Consider the following 23,124-nt stretch of genomic DNA (forward strand, 5'->3'; position numbering starts at 1 on the left):
CTGGGCTGATATTCATGGGAATACGTTTACTTGTATTTTATGTGAAACATAAAATATTTCATTAAAATTACCGTTGGCGTTTATGAGGCGGCACAAAAGTTGCTAAGGAGATGAGCATTATATTATGTGTTGCCTGATATTCTGCCCCTAATCCATCAGCCGTTTGATTGCTCAGAATACTCTGACAATGAAGCACTTCGCCTCAGTACAGAATTCATGCGTGATACTCAAGTAGACTTTACTTTGACGGCTCTACTTACGCTGGTGGGCTTAATTCAAACTCTGAATAGTCTCGCTGTTTTATCGCCTTTTACGGTAAATAAATTCATTAAATATAATATAAATTCTACTCGTTTTAATCTATTTTAGTTGATGTCAGTCAGGCTTCGAAACAAAATTTAGTCTGAAATTAATTCGTTTCTATCTCCAAATTTTCTTTCCTTTAAGCTATCTGTTCTTTTGGATGTGATTACAGGCAAAAGCAATACTAGTGATCATGCATCCTAGTGCCATTATCCCATTTGTTGTTGATTACTCAGCCGTAAACTCACTCAACCGCTGTGAAAATAACTAGCAATAATAAAGGCTCCCGCACCTTTAGAACCATGGCCAGAGCGACGCTGATGGTGGTGCCCTTGTTTGGACTTCAGTTCCTCCTGACCATCTACCGCCCGGGCTCCAGCGCATGCAAGTGGACAAATTTCTACCACATCCTGAACCACATCATAGAGGGCAGCACCGGCATGCTCGTCGCCGTCATATTCTGCTACATGAACAGCGAGGTGGGTGCATCTTTTAATTAAATATTACTTATCACAAAAAATAGTTACAGCACCGGTTAATAATCATTAATATCTACAGCATTCTGCTTGAAATTTAAATAAAACAAACTTTCAACAGTGATTAGAATAAACGACTTTAACCTCGCTATAGAAATAAGGAATTTAAATCAACAAATGTTATTGCTGGTAGACACGGGAAAACACAGGCGCTATTACGGACGAGTAAGAATTTAAGCATACATGAACGCATGCGTAAAACATTAGGCTGTGAAACAAACTGAATCACGAGGTTCAGAAGCTAATCTCAGTTAAGTAAACGTCAATGTGAAATCTTTTAAGATGAATAGCATGAATGATTAACATACATACATCAAGACAGGCTGATGAATTAAAAATTAAGGGCTGGAAGTAGGAGTAAAGCTGCATTCTTTTTTTTCTGTTGATGCCAATGCATAACAGCAAGAGGCAGTGGCAAAAAAATAAAACTTTACTACGTTGTCATTTGTTGTTTCTGATGGCACTTAGCAAATATTGACCCTCAACTGCCAGCTTCAGTTTTACTGTTGAAATATCAGCATTACTACTCGTATAATATTAGATGAGCCGCCCAAACCTCGGTCAGGCACACAAAATGCTTAATATATTTTCTCTAGTAAAATTATGTTACTTAACTCATCAAATTTTAATGTTCAGGTCGAGCCGTAAATGTTATTAAGGTCGTATGATGCCAGTGCTCAGCTCAGAATTGTAATAGGTTAAGATATTTGAACGTCCATTTCAACACCACTTCGGAGAACATTATTGTTCTGAAACAATATTCTGGCTTTTCGTGAAGATAAATAAAACGGAATTGAAATTGGATTTAATATTGAATAGCCTGTGTATATTTTCATTAATAATCAATAATTGCGGTAACAAAAATTGATCTTGTTATGAAGGTCTAGGTGCGCTCCTTGAACCTCATAATCTTGTCGATATATTGAATTTTTGTTATAATTTCTTCTATCTTTATTTTGGTGAGGAAAGTTGTCGGCAGATTTATTTAGCCCCTAAAGCACCAACATCGGAAATACATGTCGTGAAACCGGAATAAATCAGTTTGTTTGATCAGATTGGGACCCGGAGGTCTAATCCGCAGTGAGAATTTCCTCAAAACTTACATTTTACAGAGCGTGACTAAGGACTCGAGGTTTATTACTAAAAAATTCCTTCAACTTCACATTGAATACGAATCAAAGCTAAGTAGTTCACTCGCTTATGTACTTTTGGACTGAAAATGCACCTCGTTCACAAATTTTAAAGACAAGTCATTTGTATTCTCCTAAATCTGAGAGATTCTCGACATATTGTGCGTCTTTTTACAAATTTCTGGACTTGTGATTCATTTTCATAAATGCTTTATGGGCTCGGCAGCTACCTAACGCGCTAAGTTGTAGTTCCCTTTATATCTGATCGAACCGTTAAATAGGTAGCTTCCCACCTAAAGTAAACGTTGAAATTAATGAAAATTTATAATCACAAAAGATGATTCGAACAATTTCATCCAAAATTGATGTTTGTTATCACAATCGCCATAGACTTACTCGCCTCCCATTTTTGAATCCTGACACGTTTTCTGCTTCCTCGTTTCACCCATAATAAAAAATTATAGATAAATTTACGGAATAAGACTGGGTCGTGCCAAACTACTACTTACCATACCAATCGATTATGACACCAATATTTTTATATTGGATTTGAACTCAAGATAAAAATTACTTGCTCTAACGTCAGTGAAAATATTATGCGTTAATTGAAGATTCATATTGCACCTCTTAATTTTCTAAAAACCTTTTTTTTTCTTTGAACGACCTTTTTCTGTCATTTCTCTTGACTCGAAAACAAATAAAGATATGGTAGACGGTCCAGACTGCAAAAATTTTTTATTATACTCTCGGAATAAGAAAATTATGCACACACTCTCGGCCAAGAAAAAATGTGTGGGAGATTTGCCCAACCTTTTGGCGATGATCAGTTCGTGTAATACATATATTAAATCCGCGTTTTTATAAACATATTAAATCCGCGTTTTTTCGACCAATATCACTGGCAAAAAAAATCATTTTTTTCGTTAAATGAATAATATTTTGGTTTTCCCTTGCATATACTTACCTATCAAGTCAGCTATCTTCCTGTTCATGACTCAAGGCTCTCAACAAGCTGGGAATTAATCTCCAGAAGAGTGCACGTATTTCTCACCACCGTGTGCACTGGCGTGTATCATTTAACGCTCATAAATCAAATGAACGGGTTCAAATTAATACAAAAAGAAGTTCCACATTGTGAATTATTCCCATCCGATTATTGCTAATTTTGCATCGAGTTAAAATTTCATATTCTCTTCTCTTATCCAGTTCTTCAATAATGAAAATTAAGAGCAGGAAAGTCTTGCAGGAACTTAAGAACACTGATGCATATGCCACCAATAACTAAAAGTTATTAACAATACGCAATTGCGTAGAGGAATTTAAGAGCATTGAATTCTGAGGTAAATCAAGTGTCCCCTACCTCAATATTCCACTTATGGTTTTTAATAAAAAAATTTATTAGCATTTCATTATGAATTATTTCGTTAAAGACAAATTTATGTTTTAATATCCATCTTGTCATTATTTGAAGTAAGAATCTAATCACATAGGCGTCACAACCATTTTCCAATTTAATTCTAGCAATATATAAAATATATTTTAAAAGCTCTATCTACAGCTTCCACCTCTAAATAAATGATATTTAAAAATATTAAATGTCTTAGAAGCATAGAAAAAACTTTAATTTTATTTAATTATTTGTGTCTCGCAAGCCATTTAAATGAAACATTTGGCTCGGAGCTTCGTTGAGCCCTTTCAAAAACTCATCAATGCCGTCAATGGGACCATTTCGCCTCAAGGAGTTAATTAAATGTTCGGAGTTATGTCCGTAGAGTTACTCACGCTCCTAGCTCGTGCTGGCGCCTGTGACTCTGCAACGGCTCACTTACTATTTATTCCGGCGAGAAAGATTGAGAAAGATTCAAATTTTTTTAATTATACAAAACTGCTGGAAAAGAAGCAGAATAAGGCTGAAAAATCCCAATCAGAACATTACGTCGCGCTGAAAAATAGTGTAAAATCTAAAAAAATCACCTGTTAAACGTAACTGACGTTAGATTAAATCACAAATAAATTGAGTTAGTGGTTTCAAGTTTTAATAACTGTTGAGCAAATTATCATGAGAAAAAGTAGCCAGCCCAAACTCAGCGAGCATAAGTAACCTGAACATTTCATTTTCTCCACTTCAACTGTGTTTAACGTAACTAAATTATTTTCATGCACGTGCTTACGTTGCATGGAGAACCCTGAAATACCGAGCCAGAATTTGTTTTGAGGTTTTTATTTATGGAAAAACTTTAATTGTCATAAATATTTTGCGAACGTAAATCAGATGAAATCAAATAAAAAACATCGAAAGTTATATTTTGCTATGGAAAATTGATGCAGATAATTTATTTCGATATCTGTGGTTGTACAATGATGACGGGATATTAGTTAAGCTGGGAACAATAGATTTGTCCATAATCCCTCTAAATATCTATTTAAAAATAATCACTTCTCTTTGGTTTACCTTATAATGAGTACTAGGGATCTTAAACCATAATCAACAATGTCTTCAGTGTTTTTCAGCGCTATTGATAACATAGAAGCAAAGGGACAATTGTAACTTGTGTGATGGAATCCTACACATTTCGAGACAGAATCGTATGAATTTAAAATCATATGAAAGAACTTTCAAGTCAAATGACATTACTAATAGTAGTGTTCATCGGCGATAACTAAGTAATATAAAATGTGTAATATAAACTTCAGCTTTTACAATTACTCATGTAGACAATCAGTCGTAAACAGACTTTGTCGTTCTTAAGACACTTTCTTAATTTAAAAAGAAAAAATTACCTATGTTCATTTAGGAAACGGATTTTAAATTAGCTTTAAGGACGAGTTACAAATTCTGCGGTTAATTTCACATCAACTGTGATCAAATTAAGAACATCTGAGCCCAGGAAACCTGAATTTACGGCTATCTGTGCGAACATTCTTCTTAGTGATTTTCATTTAAGTCAATTATTTTGGGCCACGCTTTTACGTTGGCGGCCCCGTAAAACCTTCACGACGAGATTTTTGCAAGACGGAGCTGGAAATGTGCCTGCAGCGGCCGAAACTTGCGTAATTTCAAAGACATAAAACTGCATGACATAGCGACAGACAGTAACCATGAAGCGTAAAAGTGAGTGCAGGAATATTTGGCTTGAGTAGATTGCAAGAAACGGCGAGAACGACCTGCAAACACGAATGAACTTTTTTTCGAAAGAGATATTGCACAAAAAGCTGTAAAACCTTGAAACCTTGAAGCTAGTGAACGTTGTTATTTTGTGTACGATGAGAAGTATCCCTATAACGCTTTATTGTCGCACACCAGCACGAAAGTTTTCTGATCTAGCCGTGTTGAGATCTAGAGGCTGAAATTACGGCCATATAAGCATTAGGAAAGATAAACATTGATATAAATACCTGACATTAATACATGAGCTGAAATAAATTTTTCTATTAAGAAAAATAACTTAATCTAACCGTTCTAACGAGTCCAAAATTATTAAATTGATAAGCGAATTAAACATAAATAAATATTTTGCTTAAAAAACAGGCGTGGAATCTTTGAACTTTGCTTGGCATAATTTTGCTCTAAAGAATGTTTTTCCTTACTTTTAACTAGCAAGTTATTAAATTATGAGAAACTAAAAGGATTATTCCAGCTGTAAAAAAATAGGAAAGAAAATCCTTGCCAAGAAAATCATCTCTAGACCAGCATTTATGCTGATATCTGGGGATGATGTCTGGAGTTATGCATGAAATTTTTCCTTCCTTTTTGGCTGGCTTCCACTGTCAGTTCGATTGTTCCATTTAGATTTCAGTGTTATTTTGTCTTCAGTTTCCTTATTTACGTAAAATGCTAACTTATACTTGACCTTTACTTATCTAGACTTATTTTGTCTTGCTACTCGAAACGTTACTCATTTGTTGTCTCTCGGTGACGAGATTCGTTCAGCATTTTTTACCATAATTGTATGACATAAATTTTCCTATTTACCTCAATTCTGAATTTTTATATGGGTTTTTATTTGGCTAATAAACAGGTCGATTATTTCAGTCAACATTTATTGAAAATTAAAAAAGAATTTTTTTAATTACTTTCGTTGAATCACAGCTATATTCACTGCTTATTAAACTATATAGGCTTTGTCAAAGTTCTACCTCTATTAAACTACGGCCTCTTTAATTTTCGACCTCCATTGAACTAACATCTACTGAACCACAGCTCTATCAAACTAAGGCCTTTGTTGAACCAAGATCTCAGTGGAACTAAGGTCTCTATTTAACTAAGGACTCCATTGAACCAAGAACTCTATTGAACTAAAGTCTCTATTGAACCAAGATCTCTTTTGAGCCACGAGCTTTATTGAACTTATATCTCTATTGAACCAAGATCTCCTTTAAACCAAGATCTTTATTGAACCAAGATCTCTATTGAACCAAGATCTCTATTGAACCAAGATCTCTATTGAACCACGATCTCTATTGATCCACGATCTCTATTGAACCAAGATCTCTATTGAACCTGGATCTCAATTGAACAAAGCGCGACGGGATATTGAACCGAGAGTTACAGGATCCCCCCGAAGCACTGCCTTCTGGGTCCCTCATCTTGCTCTTCCGGCACCACAAGCTTTAATCCCAATTAATTAGAAAAAAATCCGACTTCTTGTCCAAGTTGAAGTTGAAGTCTGCAAGTCTGGAAGTTGAATTCACCGCAGGTTGGAAGTTGACAGGCCGGAAGGTTCGGCAACAACGCGACTCCTAAACACTCTGTGTAAAAAAAATGGTCTGAAGCGATGCTCGCGCCGATCAAGTATGGCAGTTTTATCAAGATTGTCGCATCTCTCTTAATGAAGACCGACGCTGAGTGGATGCCGTGGTCAGCAGCAGCCTCAAGAAATGCGTGGTAGGAACAGGTGAAGAATTGCTTGCATAATGAGTGTGAGGAATAATTTGAATGCGCTACTAGCTTATAATGTATTTTGGATTGGTAAATACAATCAGAGATGCGTGAAAGGCCTAGAATATATAAAAATAAATGTCTACTTGGATGCCCTACTTGATACTTAATATTCAACGGCTATTGATCGATAAATAGTGTGTCATATTGTCGGCAACGGAGTGACTCAACCTTATCCTGTCATAAAATTCGCTTTATTCTCTAGCGTTTTTTTTTTGTCTATAAAGTCGGGCCTTATCAGAAAACACTTACTGTTCGCATCAGTTATTACTCAACAAAAAATAATGTAAATGGAATGAAAAATTAATTAGTGGAGAAATAATTCTGTAGTGGAATCTAAATACTGGAAGCAGCTGGCACACCGTACGTACAAGCTTCAATTATCTTGATCCACGATGAATTCATCTGGCTTCAATTATCCTGTACTCTAAGTGCGGATCATGGAGCATTCGGAACAAGCAGCAGCTGGGACGCTGTGAACGCACAATATTCGAATATTCTGCACCGTTCCTAGAACATTTTGAAATAATTAATGGGAAAAATCTGGAAAAAGAAATGTAGGGATTTAGAAAATTCATTTAATTTTTGCAGATTTTGAATACCAGTGATACACGAAAACGGAAGGTTATTTTCCTGTAACGGCAAAACTTTGCTCGTTTGGTGCTCGTTTTCACCTGCTATATGGCAGTTTTCGTCCACCATTTGAATGCTAGCGGTTCTTCTTCTGCAGAAATATTAGCCTATATTATAGGTGTTCGCGTGACAGCAGTTAAAAATTGGCTAGTTCTATAGCCTTGTTGTTTTGGAAATGCAGAGTAATTGGTGCATAAACTATTGTCACCAAACGTCCGGGGCACGAGTAAATCTATAAAAGAGCCATTTCTCCTTCATTAATTTTGACCTAACTTTGCTTTTATTGTTATTGAGATATTTTTTACACGGTCATCGTCTATTGCAGGNAAAAGAAATGTAGGGATTTAGAAAATTCATTTAATTTTTGCAGATTTTGAATACCAGTGATACACGAAAACGGAAGGTTATTTTCCTGTAACGGCAAAACTTTGCTCGTTTGGTGCTCGTTTTCACCTGCTATATGGCAGTTTTCGTCCACCATTTGAATGCTAGCGGTTCTTCTTCTGCAGAAATATTAGCCTATATTATAGGTGTTCGCGTGACAGCAGTTAAAAATTGGCTAGTTCTATAGCCTTGTTGTTTTGGAAATGCAGAGTAATTGGCGCATAAACTATTGTCACCAAACGTCCGGGGCACGAGTAAATCTATAAAAGAGCCATTTCTCCTTCATTAATTTTGACCTAACTTTGCTTTTATTGTTATTGAGATATTTTTTACACGGTCATCGTCTATTGTATGATGTACGTACAGATGATCAACATCTAAACTCATATTGTTATGTGGTACGTATAGTGTGACTTTAAAACTAAAAAACATGCGCCCTAAGACATGCATTTATACTTGTATATGCTACACTCTCTTTTTGGTCGTACGATAATTCACTACATTGATATTGTACCATGAAGTTACAAAATATTCGCCATCCGGAACTGGTGGATGGTTTCATGAAATTGTCTTTCCTCTCCACTCAGCGTAATCCACTGAATTCGAAAGAGTTTTCTTAGTTTCTTTTTTATCTTTGCGCGATAAAATTACAAATCCGCCCTGCTAGAGGATTTACAACATTGCAATCCGCTCAAATCTCCCAAGAATTTGCGGTTTTTAAATTTTGTCATTCTATTCGTAACGACTGGCTTGATATCATCAGTACAGTGCAAAATGACCAGGAATTTACCGAAAGAAATGTTGTTACCTGAAATGTCAAGAAATGTCTCCTTCATCTCGTTACCTTCATCTCGTAGAACCATGCAGTTGAATGAATGAATGACATCAAGAGACTATAAGAGCAAGCATTATATTGCTACGCACACTACTTACCACAAAATTGTTTTTAGCACATTTTCTCATTTATGGAAAAAAATACACTATTGTGCTCGCCATGTCTGTCCGTCCGTCTGTCTGTCTGTCTGTCCGTCCGTCTGTCCGTGACCTCAAGTTTTCGTCGCCGAGAAAATGCGCTCTCTGTCACTCACTGCAGTGAGTACTGAGTTATATTTTTTTTCTCTAATGTTTGCCAAAACAAAATTTTCATTGGTAATCACGTCATACTGAATCCTGCAATCCTGAATCCTTTCATCCCAATCCCAGGAAATGATTTATGTTTCAAAGTACCATACTGTAGAAGCAAAACTCATTCAAATCTATATTTACCACGATAATCCAAATTTTTCCTAACTGACTTATGATGCGCAGCTGAAAAAAAAATATTCCCATTATATTATGCGATGAAATATAATCATATTCTTATATATTATATAAAAAATGCCGCTTTCTAGCTTCATGGCTACTAACGCAACAACGTCAGCAAACAAATATTCACGAATAATATGTATTTTTGTCATGGTTTGCGTCTTTGTGAGTATATGCATTTGAAGTCTATGGTGGCAGTTAGAGCGCTTCTCTACAATACTTTTTGTGTTGATATAAAGATACGAAATACTGCATGATATAAAAATGAAGAGGAAAATAGAATTGAAAAAAAATTAGATTTATACTTTGAAAAGTGCGCAGTTTATTCACAAATAAAAAGTTCATGTTTCTTCCAGAGTTCTTCAACGGGAGTTCCATAAACTTTATTATATAAATATGGTACTGAAAAAATGTCAAAATTATTATCTGGTTTCGAGATTATGGGCTTTGAGATGACGGATTTATAGTAACGTGATCAAAAATTCCTAATTGTATATCGCCTAGCTCTCCTGCTAGTATATACGATTGCTGAAATTCAAAAGTTTTTTTCCTAACTTTGAATGAATAAATGATATGGTCATTCGAAAAACAATCAATTCAAATTTATTAGATCATCAATTTGAATGAGTTATGCCATAATTTCTTTTAAATCTTCCTCACTTAGTTTACTACTCATTTATAAACATCAAAAAATTAGAATGTTAATGTTTAACAGACCATTTGATACCCCATCAGATCTACTTGAACCCTGCCAAACTGATCAAGTTTTTAATCCGAATATTTCCTGGCAGAAAAAGTTCATTGTACGCACGGCTATATAATAGAGTAAATTTCCCTCAGAAATGTGTTGATGCTTTGTTGCCAGCATTTTTTACATTTATTCTGCACGCAAACATTATTCACACAATGAGCTAAATATGATAAACAAAGGAAATTAAGTGCTCAATAACATAATTTACTGTAAACTATTTTTATTTAAAAAATAAATGTAGGCCGTACTAAACCTATGTTCTCCGGCCGTACTTAGTACCCGTCTGCGAAAAACTTAAATATCTGAAAGAAAATCGATTACTCTCTCCCTCCAATCTTGTACTGAACTCTCCTAAAAAAATATGCGTTACAATAATATCACAGGGCAACAAAATAAGCGTAAATGTGATCATTCATAGTTATACGAATACATTAATGTCTCGAATAACACAATCTGGTTTGCGAATACTCGTATAACACGGGTAAATAGCGAGCTCAATGAACACATCTCAAAAAATAACGCAAAATTAACAAACCTCAACTAAATTGAAACGCACCTTGACACGGTGGGTGCACAAACCGTATCGAGCGAATGGGACCGTCAAGGTGCAGGCTTCAGTTCCATTCTATCGAGTATGAAACACAAAATTCTACAATAGAATAATACTAAATGAAATGTTTTCTTGAGAGAATAACGGTTTGCATTTGTTGTTTTATTCTTGACACAATGATCATATGCATCATGCATTAATTGAAGCCAAACACGATTAATGACAGCGTACACAATATTATTGTTGCTTTTGACATACAACATAATTTATCATTTTTTGTTCGAGTTTGATGGCCCGGTTTTTTCCATAGACTAGAGCAAATTGTAACCATAGGAAAATTCAACGGTATTCATGTTTTCTCATATGTGAAATGAATCTGCTTCTAGATTCATTAATCTTATTGATATTTGTAAGTCAAATGTTAATCTAGAACATTACAAAGAATACTTTCACATAAAAGTTTAACATGTGTGGTAATGTCGCAAATTTCCATGACCAGGTGCGGACACTACTGAAGCGGAGTTGTCATTGCCTCACGGAGGAGCTGGAAAGCCGCGGCATCCTCCGTCTCCGTGACAACACGCACGCCAGGAGCAGGTACAGCATGTCCACAGTCCACACTATTGTGCCCGACACAAACGTTAACACTGGCGCTGTCAAACAGTTCCACAGCCACGATGCTGACACCCACTTTAACACTGAAGAGGTAAACAACAAACGTCGGTCAGATCTCCAGGCAACTTCCTGGCTCAACAAACAGAACCACTCGTCAGGTATCGATTTAAATCAAGCTGCCAAACTGAAGGAGGGAGCCATAACCGACACCATAATTGATGAGTTCGAAGGTCAATCCAATATTGAGAAAGTCTCTGGAAATTTATTTAGTGAAGAAATATCACAGCAAAGCCGAAATACCCCGTCGTTGTTAACTATCGAAGAAGTCAGTGCCAACGTTGATTCACAAGACGGTAAGGAATGGGCGAGGGAAAATTCTCCCACGGTGAGTGACGTTTCAAAAACTTCTAATAGGGAGACTTCTGTGAGTTACGTTAACCCAGCTGCAGATTAGGCAGGATTTACGAAAGCCATCCAGTGGAAAAGTTTTGATCGTTCGTCGGAAGGTCATTAAAATTGAAAGACGAGTGAAAAATTATGAAGGACTCTCTCGGAGTCGGGAACATTTAGAATTTCGAGTGCAGCCTTCAGATGATGGACAGCTTTATAATTTGGTCCATTCTGTACCCGTCATGCTTATGGTATCCGTTGGTGATGAATTTCACAATTAGTAGCTAGCGCATTATACTTTATTAAATAAAATAAAATGTATGAATCGTATCCGTCTTCACCAAATATTGTTAATCGAAAACTGTTCAATATTTTATGTGTTACGCATGTTGCGATCTGTTACTGAGAGTTGATTAATTAGTTATTTTAAACTATATTGAATTAGAGGATGAAATCTTTGTATTATTCTATTTATTACATTAAAATAATATGAATCACTCAATAGTTCATTCACGTTTCAGTGTATTGCAACTTAGAATAAGTCATAAATTATATGCGTGTCCCTTTGATTTATTAATTTTTGTCAACATTGTCAAAAATGAATAATAGTACGATATTTGTTCTGCGAGTAGACTACTCCATTCATAAAAAAGTGAGCGTTCATAGTCAGAATGTTTAGCTTATTAATGGCAGGGTTCATTGTTAGATTGCTTAGCATCTTGTACAATAGGTTGAGACGGAAATGAAAAACGTTCTTCGACTTTATGTCATAGTATATATAATTCGAGCATTTTATTGGCAATTTTTCTATGTTTACCAAGCACTTCCTGTTGTAAATATTGAAAGAATTTGCTAAAACAATACATCTTGTTAATTATTATAAGATATGAGGTATCATGATATCGTGTTGTGTACAGAATATCTCTTTGTTTTGTTTGGGTGTTTGTGTAAGTGGGAAATTTCAGTCTATCACGTGTCAATATTCGGAATGAATAGCCATCTCACCGTAATTTTTCCCGTGAACTGAGATATATAAGTTGCTTTCAGATCAAAAAATCATTCGAAAATCTGAAGCCGAATAATTGAAAATTTAGTGTACTTAAACTAATATCTTTCGGAGTGCCGGTCCATCATCAGTTCTAGAAAGGAACTCGATATGTCTAATAGATCCTCTGCAAACTTTGCATGAAAACTTCGTAGGACTTATTTTGCGTTATAATTTAAACTTGATGACAACAGGCTCAGTTTCGAGAAGTTTAAATAATTTTTTTCTGACTCGCATGTATATTATTGCTTAGACTAGACGTGAATTTACTGACTTAGGTACTTTTGTAAAATGTTTGCTTTGTGGGCGTAAAAGAAAGGTTCCCCAAACAATCTCAACTTGATTTAAAATGCTTATCCGTGAATAAATGTTATTTTGGAATAGAGTATTTGAACGCAATTGAAAATTAAAATTCATCAATATAGTGAGAACTTCGACCTGCGTTCAGTCATGTTTGTTGCCAATTACGTGTAATGAACCTAGTGGTTTTGATGTTAACGGAAGGAAGAGATAAGGAATGAATTTCGTTGGAAGTAACAAATAAATTTTGAGAGATGATGCTAAAACAATTTGACATAATTACACAGAAATCTCGTCATTAGGAAAGAGTTCTGAGCCATGTAATTCTGTGAGAGATGACCTCTTTAAGGAAAGTAAGCACAAGTCAGTAACAAATAAGGGCTCAGAATTTATCTAAACAATCTAAACGATCAATTAAATCTTGATCGTCAAAATAAATCCCATGGCAACTACGCTCCAAACTTCAGATGTCCAAGTATGAATAAGTGCTATTTCTTCATTGTGTGGATCAAAATTTAATTCTTGATGGATTGCAGAATCTATCAAAAAAAGTTCATCATTCTGGAAGTTTCAGTAGAGCCATCACATTTATTATTGGCCGATTGTAGGAACAGAATTATGATTCGATCTTGCTTCAATTTCCAAGTGTTTTGATGACTTCAAACTGTGGTTTATGTGGACTTTAAAAAATATTGAATTAGGTCTTGATGAATTATTTGAAATCGTTTGTGGTTAAACCCGGTTTGGGAAGATGTCTCCTAACAACAAAATGGAATTTCTGACAAAAAATGTTGTCATTTTATCCCCAATGTTTGTTAGTTTTATACAAAACGTACAACCACGAATCTTTTTGGGTTATATTATTGAAATGAATCGTCAATTTCTTTACAGTTAATGCTAGATTCGAACTTTGACTACCATCGCACTGTTATGAGTCCATGTGAAACTTGCGTTGCAAGCGATTTAAAGAAATATAAGCAAAGAAAGAATTATCCGTAAGCAAGAGCACGGCCCTTTCTAGTTGGTGCTTATCACAGCTCGTAGAGACCAATGCATTTCCATCGATGCGACGTTAATAAATAAACCTTATATACGCCATTGTCCAGTGTACCCACCTATTGCTTCGGAAAATGAAACTTGATTGTTAAGCTGTAAGCTCTTGGAATATAAATAAATTTATGATTTTTTTCTTTAGATAATTTTTTTTAATTTAGAAAGACTTGTACAAATCGGCCCAAGAATTTATTGTATTTAGCCCAAGTATCGTAAGGTATTCTTTTACTAGCGAATTAATTACCGGCGATCAATTTAAACAGAGGAACGGTCTGACATCAAGTATGCTTCTTCTATGCGCTGATGATGATTTTATGACAAGTATTCTCAAACCACATTCTGTTAATAGTATTATATATAACCTACTATTATTCTTGCACTATTATCATTTTATGACAGCATACTAGCAATGAATTCACGATCAGATAGAATTATATTTCAGCGAATTGCGTTTCGAAAAATTGATGAAAAGATTAAATATAAGGGAAGGTTCATGCTTCATCCCTGATGTGTAAAAAAATGTCGTTTCAAATAATGGTATTTGTAAATGATTGTTAAATGGTCGTGGTGAATGAATAAACCTAATTAAACCATTGATTTTTTAATCATAACCTTCTACAAGATGGTCGTTGCTCTAAAATATAATTTACTTTGGATCGAAGTGGCTAAGTAAGTTTGCTCTAATTTTTATTATTGAACACACATCATAACATTTTGGCACAATAATGGAATTCGACATGGATTGGTTAGGCTGGTGGCCGATTTTTGTACTTTTCGTGGCCTGTTCACAGAACTAAAATTTGGCCTGTAGACAAGTTATTTTTTCACCTGACGTTGGTTTTACATCACTCCTGTACTTTCGCTAGTTCAGTAAGGTGCTATTCATTTCAAGACTTCCCACATACTTTTGCATGGCGTTGTCTAATTTATTCTTGCTAGTGTTCATATTCGGAGCGTCAACAATATCAAAGAATATCATCAGAAAAGCTGTTCCACATGTCGGTGATTCGAAGCGAGAAGAAATCTTGTCGCATGGATGAATTGTGTTTTTAGCTTAGAACCGTGGCCCCTGGTGTTGGTTCTTGCTTCAAACCTTACTAATCCTTCTGGAACCTTGTTTAAGCCATGAGTATACTTCTATACTTCAATGAGGTCACCGCGCAGACGTCTATATACATATATATAACTGGCAGAGGTGGGCAGTAGCGCGCTACATATGTAGCGGTTGCGGTAGCGGCGCTACATTTAAGGCAATGTAGCGGTAGTGATAGCACGCGCTACATATTTAAGTAGCGATACGAGGTTTTGCCGCTACATCGCTACCGCTACATTTATAGATAAAGCCTTTAGATTTTACTTAATAGTATTAAATATTGTTTAAAAACCAGCATGATACATAATATAAATTACAGAATAAAACTGTACGAAATATTTCGGTGTAATGTTGTCAACCTCAGCCTGTTACTAGTGTCAATATGTTAGTTGTTACTTATAAAACATAAAAATAACTGTAAATTTTATTTACTGTATCTAACCCGTACTAGTTCGGTTAGGTTAATTGCAATAAAATTGCATTGATATGTTTTGAAAATGTTTTATTAGCATTAAATGTTTATGAGTAAATCCCAATAGCAGAACAATAAATATTTAGAGATTTCCAATAATTTTGGCCATTGTAGCGGCTAATGTAGCGGCGCTACATTTTACTGTAGCGGTAGCGGTAGCGCTCGCTACAGTCTAGTGGGCGTAGCGGTAGCGGTAGCGCCCGCTACATTTAGAGCATGTAACGGTAGCGATAGTGCCGCTACATTTCAAAGTAGCGCTGCCCAGCTCTGATCATAATCTTCATCTTCATTCATTAATCTTCATAATCTTTAATCTTTCTTCATAAAACTTGCACTTTAAGCCTGGTATTATCCTTTTTGCACGTCTTTCGACACTTTTGAACAAATTTCTGTCTTTTCAAGTATCGGTAACAACACGACGTTCACAAACTCTAGGCTCGGTCGCACGACAGCGACAAACAGCGACAGCTTCGTCGCTTCTGCATTTATAAACTCGTAAGATCGAGCGTCTTATCAGTCCTAACAGTTTATTGGACTTATTAACTAGCATTTCAATATGCCTAGAAAATTTCATCTACTTGTCGGCATAAACTCCAAAATCTTTTTCCAAGGTAGACTTTAGAATCATAACTCTCTCGTTGCAACCAATATTTTCATATTGTATAACTTTTGTTCATTGCTCTTTCCAAGGTGAAGTACTTTACAATTGTCAGCATTAAAATGCAACTGTCACGTATCAGCTCAGTCAACTAAACTATTAAGATCATCTAGCAGTTGCAGTTTGTTTGACGCGTCCTTCGCTGTATTATAAACTTTTGTGTCATCGGCTTACATAGAGCACACGCGTCTTGCCACTATATTTGTGGCACATTGTTTATAAAAGTAACGAACAAAACAGGCCCAAGAACGCTTCCTTGTGACACTCCACTGCGCACTGTTACCCAGTCTGATGTGGTTCCGTTAATACCGACCCGTTGTTGTTGGCCTACTAGAAAATCTCTGATCCATTGGAATAGATATCCATCTATTTCCAAATATTTCACCTTACGCAACAGCCGCTCGAGCGGAACACCGTAAAATGCCTTGGCAAAATTTAGGTGGGCTACACGGCATCCACTGAATCCTTTTGTCCAGCAGGCAAGTCCTGTCATTCAAAGTAGACAAGAGGTTAGTGGTACAAAATCGACAGGAAATAAAGCCCTGTTGACAGTCTGATAGGAGACGTCTAATAGGCAAGTGATTAATACTCCCTTCTCTAACAACCACCGAACTTGTGAGTCTAACAATGGCCCGTATGCTAAATAGGGCACTAGCACTACGAATTAGCACTACGCACTACAAGCCGTAGTGCCTACTATAGTGCGACATGAACACTACGGTTGGCATGCTAAATAGGGCACTAGCACTATGAAGTAGCACTACGCACTACAAGCTATAGTGCGGCATGGAACACTACGGTTGGTATGCTAAATAGGGCCAAAAGCATAAAGCGCACTCAAACACCGTAAAATGCCTTGGCAAAATTTAGGTGGGCTACACGGCATCCACTGAATCCTTTTGTCCAGCAGGCGAGTCCTGTCATTCAAAGTAGACAAGAGGTTAGTGGTACAAAATCGACAGGAAATAAAAGCCCTGTTGACAGTCTGATAGGAGACGTCTAATAGGCAAGTGATTAATACTCCCTTCTCTAACAACCACCTAACTTGTGAAGTTGTGAGTCTAACAATAAGATAGTTACCGGGGCTACTCTTGTCACTTTTTTGAACATTAATTGGTGTCACTTGGGCTTCTTTCCAATCGGCCGGCCAATTCCCTTCAAGGTTTTTTGAAAAGAATACTGTCAAAGGGCCAGACAGCACGTTTGCTAATTCTTTGCGTAATCTGCGGTGGAAGCCGTCGGGTCCTCGGGAATTGTTAGGATTCAGAGCGTCCAGGTGCTTGAGAACCTATTCTTCGTTTATTTCAAAACTTATTAACTTCGAGCCCACAGGGCGCCCCTCAAATGCTGGAGTGCTGTTCTAGTCCTCATTAGCTCGCTGCTCTCATCAAGAACAGTAGCCTTGCCCTCATTAGAGGATAACTTTCCTTGATCTACGTTCGGGCTAATTTTTGCATTTATGGCAATATCTTTTTCCATGTTTTATTTTCGACAGATTTTTTAGCGTTAATTTAGGGTCTTAGGTAGATGTTAGAATCAGCAACGCTACGAGTCCATAAATAACGCTTGCATTCTCCCTCTTAGTCTTTAACTTGGCTATAACTGCTATATTCATCCACTGTGTCATTTTTACTCCACTGAGCTTAATGTTAGGTACACATGCGTAAACTGCAAACATAACAATGTTCTTGAAAAATTACCATTGCTCGGCCACATTCATGTCCTTAATGCAGTCCGAAATATTCGCTGCATTCATTGCTTTACGCAGTTTATCATAGTCCGCCTTCAGCAAAGTTCGAACGCTCACGTTTACGAAGCGTCTTTTCTGTATAGCACTTAAAATTGAAAAACAATGATTGTTGTTGGTGGCTTTAGCCAAACAGAGCCTCGTAGCTGAGCTCATCTAACATTGATTCATTACTAGTAAAGACAAGGTCTAGGATATTTTGGGTCTGTCCAGCCCTATAATAGATTGGCTTGGTAAAATGCTGGACTAAAAAGAAGTCTTTCACAGACTCTATGAACAAGGCTGCTGGGTGATTCCGATCCCTTGGAGAGGATATATCTCTCCAGTCTAGTTCTGGATGGTTAAAGTCACCAACGATCAACGTGTGTGACCTACGCAAAGTCATGCTCGGTAAAAGGCAGTTCTTATACTTTATTATTTTCCAGAGGAACTGTTGGGTTCTTTATGCACGGCCCCTGTAAGGAGGCTATCCTTGCCTTTAAGAGAAAGTTCGAACGACACTGATTTTATTTCACAAATTCTTCATGTTCCAACAAATTCATTTTCAGTGGCTAGAAAGACCCTCTGCATACTCGGAAAGAAGATTTACTCAAATGATTGAAATGAAACAATAAAACCATTTAGAGAGCCACGCAAAGTGTAAAAAGTAATTTTTTAGATGATTTATTGAATTTTGAAGAAGTAGTAGATCTACAGGATGTCATGCAATGGAAAACTGTAATTTGGGATCAATCGCGCTAAAATACACAAGAACATTTTTGTGGTGTCGGGCGGTGCAGCTATGGAGCCTCGACAAAGCGTCCCAAACCTACCTGGAAGCGTTGAATGTTTGATTTGGGAGGAGCTCATTTGAAATTTGAGATATCCTTTTAAGTAAAATTATACCGTGTTAGAAAAATTATTACAATGAGTCAGTTGTGCGAATGAAACAATTGATTAGGTTGCAAAGAACGTTATTTAATGTATTTAAGTAATTAGATAGTTTAATTCGGTAATATGATCGAATAAAAAAACGCACTTATCAATTAATAATTGCAGTAGGAGTTCGCTGTGGATCATCTTTGAGCAATGCAAAATTTTGCAACAATAATACTGATGAACATTTATTGTTGCTGCGTTGCTCTCGACCTGACAGCGCCAGAACGCGTCGCTGCGGCTGCTGCTAAGTTCAGGAAAACTGCGTTAATTACACAGCGGCTACCAGCTGCATGGCTTTCACTTTCTGGCCAAGTGATAAAATATCTCGCAGCGTCTAATATATGAAACTTTAGGCTTCGCCAAAAGTGGCGTCATCTTGCCTACTTTACTTACTTGGCGTCATCTTGCCTACATCTTAATTCAGTCCCCATAAATGTAATTCTTAGTATTAATTTTCTAATTGTTCTTCAAAATTTTGCGAATTCGACTTTTGGTACGACTTGGAAATTCGATAATAAGGTTTGCAGTGGACAGTTTCTTAGAATTTTACAGAATTTCTAGAACACATTATTCATCATCTAGTAAAGTGGAGTTTTCGAAGAAATTGAAGATAGTGAAGAAATTTAACCCAAAAAATTACTATGATAATAACATCAATATATTAACGCATGTAGGGGTGTACAAATTAACGATGCTAGTTAATGTTTTGGCACCGCATGAAGATGCTGGTGAGGGCGTCGGGGCACCGCATGACGATGCTGGAGCAAGCTTGGGGCACCGCATGACGATGCTGGTGTAAGTTCGAAAACAACAAGAAAATTGTTAAGAAGAATTGCACTCAGTTCGACAAAAAATAAAATAACAATTTTTATATACAAATCTGTAGGTTTAAAAAAATAGTTGTAAACTATCCCATAAATATAATGCTTACGGCAAAATTCTCATGTATTTACAACAGTTTGACACGTAGCATGCCTACATGACTTCCCTGTAGAAATTTTGGAGGTAGTTAGCTTCCGAATAAGAGACGTACGTCTTCAGCTCGCCCGGCGCGTAAATTAGCGGCTCTGTGTACGAGCGAAATAAGCGTCTGATTAGAAACTAGTCATAGACCAAGTGAGCTTGGGGCGTTCGTGGTGCTCACGTACTGTATTTAGCACCTGATAGCTGATAGCTTCGGTACGGACACTAGATACAGTACGGTTACGGCCGAATCTGAAAAGTGTACTAATAAATTCTCCCTCCTTTGCCCCAAATTGGGGGGAAGAGATGGGGCATTTGAATTGCTGTATGCTTGCGATTACGCTCTGTAATTGCTTATATATGCAGACTAGACAGAATCATTGAAACAATTAATGTATCACCGCGGCATAATGAAGCAAATAGCATAGAAACACGAATTTGAACCGGGAATAATATAAGTTAATACAACTTTCAACTCCAACTTTCTGCATTATACCCACAGCCAAACATTCTCTAACATTCACTATCCTGTCAAAATTTAGCCGCGGCAGATTTCGGTTGCAATTTTCGGATTAGAGATGACTCAGATGTGAAATGGCCGCTTCTCATAATTAGCCGCCCAGTAGGAGCTATTTTGGGTAATTTCATGGGAAAAAAGCTATACAGATCGATTGTTAAGTGCTATAGCACTCAACAATCAACATACTCCATTACTCAACACCGCTCAATATTCTCCCACATTATCCATGTCCTAAACATTTTCTACCCCATTCACCAGTACCAAACACTTTTACCTATTGCGGGTACCAAACAATTTCCACACGCGGCACTCCGAAACATTCACTCCCCTGAACCAGTATTAAAACTTCTCTCATATTCGCCAGCATAAAGTATTCATAAATACTGTTAAGCATTCTCCCGCAATAATCACTTAAATCAGTCCTCAAAGCCCTCCTAAAATATTTGCAAATAACAACCTACTGCATCTACAGGGCGCAACTTTAACCATTTCAACAGAGCGCAGATTCAGTATGGATGTTAATAATTTCATACATGTGTGTCCAGTTATGAAATACCTAAAATATTATAAATTGTTTGTGGAAATGCAATTCAAGGCGAGCTCCGCGTGCATTCCTATTTCCTCCTGCATGCGAGCGTAACATCCAGTGCAATTTGCTAACGACTTGTTATTTTAACACACGTTACTTACATATTCCGTCTAGCGAACTGTTTAGTATTTGTACGGGTCTATAAAATTTTGCCCACAAAGGCTGTGAAGATGAATAGAACTATTACGACCGTCGAATTCCATTTGTAATTTGCGGCATTTCAAACATCGCCAAGTTTTATGGCAATCTCAGAAATTTATTCTCTAATAATTTGTAATTCTTCGAAAATAACGCAATTCGTAACGACACTTCGATTTCACTGCGGCAGAAAACCTGATAATAAAATGGAAAAAAAGCACATAATCACAGAAAACGAGCAGCTTACTTACATACGACTATGCTCTGCATCCTTGTTCGTGCATGTTAATCACTCATCCGACTGTTGGTAAATACTTAACTTTCGGTTCCAAAAATCGATTGAGCTATTATGGTGAATTAGAAATAAGAACCTTGAGCATATGAGCACGAACAGCTCAAGTAACACGCTCATGCCAACATATACCCTAAGTTGAAGATTTCTATGACTGCAGAAATCTTCGCAAAACTAGGTATGTTCTTGAATGCTGCTGCCAAACCGGTGTAAGGTTTTCCAACGAACATCGCTTTAATATCCCTGCATAGTACAACTGTGCTTCTTGTGCTTCTTAAAATGTTCAAAATTAACACGTTTATCCTTTAAAACATATTTTTAAAGTATTGTTTTTTTAATTTAAATTTAAAATTTATTTATTTATTTAATTTATTATTTATTAATTTATTTAATTTAAATTTTTAAAGTATTGTATCATATGACTTAAACAAACGCGCGTGCACATATACATCGACGCCATTCTATGAGCGGGAGATGGGCATGGTTTGCTCAAATACCACAGTTGACGAAAGCAATCGTGACGAAGCTTGACAAGCTGCTCTTTTCGGTTATATTAGGCAGATTCGGCCCATCAGGCAATGGAAAAAAGGTTCTAAATATCAACGGAATACAGCAGGTGGCCAATTAAAGCCTGATATGAACGCGAATGCAACTTAGTAGACTGCGGGGCGACCCAAAATGGAACCCGAATTTCGATTGTTGAAAGATGGAACCTGAATTTTTTTGCTGAAAGACAATAACAAGGATAGTTCATTAGTCTCAATATAGTCTCAATCAAATACTATGTCACGTTCGGACACTTTGTTAGTTGCCTAGTAACATACTCACCTCTGAAAAATTTCACTCACTCCAGGATGGTAATCTTACACCAATTTAAATGGAAAGAATACCATTTTACACACGTTACTACATTCCGTCGTGGGACCACATGGACGCGTGTTAGAAACGCCCTCAAAACACCTACTAGAAAGAAAGAAAAAGATAGATGAGCCCATGCAAGACCGTTCAGAATGTTCAACAATATTCTCTTTCATAGTAGTTAAAAAAGCGTTTTCAGAATGCGCCATTCACTGATTTTAACGTTCTGCAAAGGAACGACGCATTCAAAGTAACTGCAAATCGAAAAAAAAATATTTCTATTTTAAAACGAAATTCGCCCTTCAATGCGCTCAAGCTCACTTCATTCCAAGTCTCCATGCAAATAGCAACGAGACGTTCTGAGCCTGCAGTTCAAAATGACGGACACTTCTTGGTCGAGTGATAAGCATCTAAAAAAGTTTCATTTGCAAAGAGTTGCAAAACTTTTTATGAATTCCGGCAGCCGTGTCAATACGAAACTAAAACTTATTTTTAGCATAAATGCCAATCCAAATTACGCATTTTACCAGTTCTATTTTAAGCATAAACTAGATTAAGGTTGAGACGGAAAATTCATCATGATTATAAAATTGCTATTGATTTCCTGTCAGATCTTTTTGCTCAACGAAAAATTCCGTGTGTCAGAGGATTACTAAAAAAGCTTTGATTATAATTTCTCTACTATAATTGGTAGGGAGTAAGCTAATATTTCCTGAATTCTCTCTTAAATAAATGCTTTCGTTCACTTTCTTACCTTCAGGTAGGATGCATCTAAGTGTCCCACATCATTTGTGCGAATAGGAAGACGCGATCGTAAAAATTCCCCAAAATATTTCCACTCTCCACTATAAGAGGATTTCCGACGTAAATTTCTCGATCGTAGCCACCACGAAACTCTTTCCGTCGCTGCCTTTTGTCCGGGCTTCGCCGACGCCCAGCCTC

The 23,124-nt window shown here is 36.6% G+C and overlaps 1 protein-coding gene across 1 annotated transcript; it reads left to right on the forward strand.

Annotated features, from left to right (window-relative positions):
* Positions 1–614: 614 nt before the first annotated feature.
* Positions 615–12,374, forward strand: LOC108669091. The gene is made up of 2 exons (XM_018156378.2): positions 615–782; positions 11,031–12,374. Exons 1-2 carry the CDS (start codon positions 624–626, stop codon positions 11,598–11,600), a joined length of 729 nt encoding a protein of 242 aa, XP_018011867.2. The 5' UTR covers positions 615–623; the 3' UTR covers positions 11,601–12,374.
* The last annotated feature ends 10,750 nt before the right edge of the window (positions 12,375–23,124 follow it).

The sequence above is a fragment of the Hyalella azteca genome, unplaced genomic scaffold (genome assembly GCF_000764305.2).
Source record: "Hyalella azteca isolate HAZT.00-mixed unplaced genomic scaffold, Hazt_2.0.2 contig13200, whole genome shotgun sequence".
Classification (NCBI taxonomy): domain Eukaryota; kingdom Metazoa; phylum Arthropoda; class Malacostraca; order Amphipoda; family Hyalellidae; genus Hyalella; species Hyalella azteca.

Bases quoted from the DNA above. Each gene is read 5' to 3' on its own strand.
- LOC108669091 (XM_018156378.2), top strand. From the start codon at position 624: ATGGTGGTGCCCTTGTTTGGACTTCAGTTCCTCCTGACCATCTACCGC. The intron at 783-11,030 runs GTGGGTGCATCT...TTCCATGACCAG, and splicing joins TCTGCTACATGAACAGCGAG to GTGCGGACACTACTGAAGCG.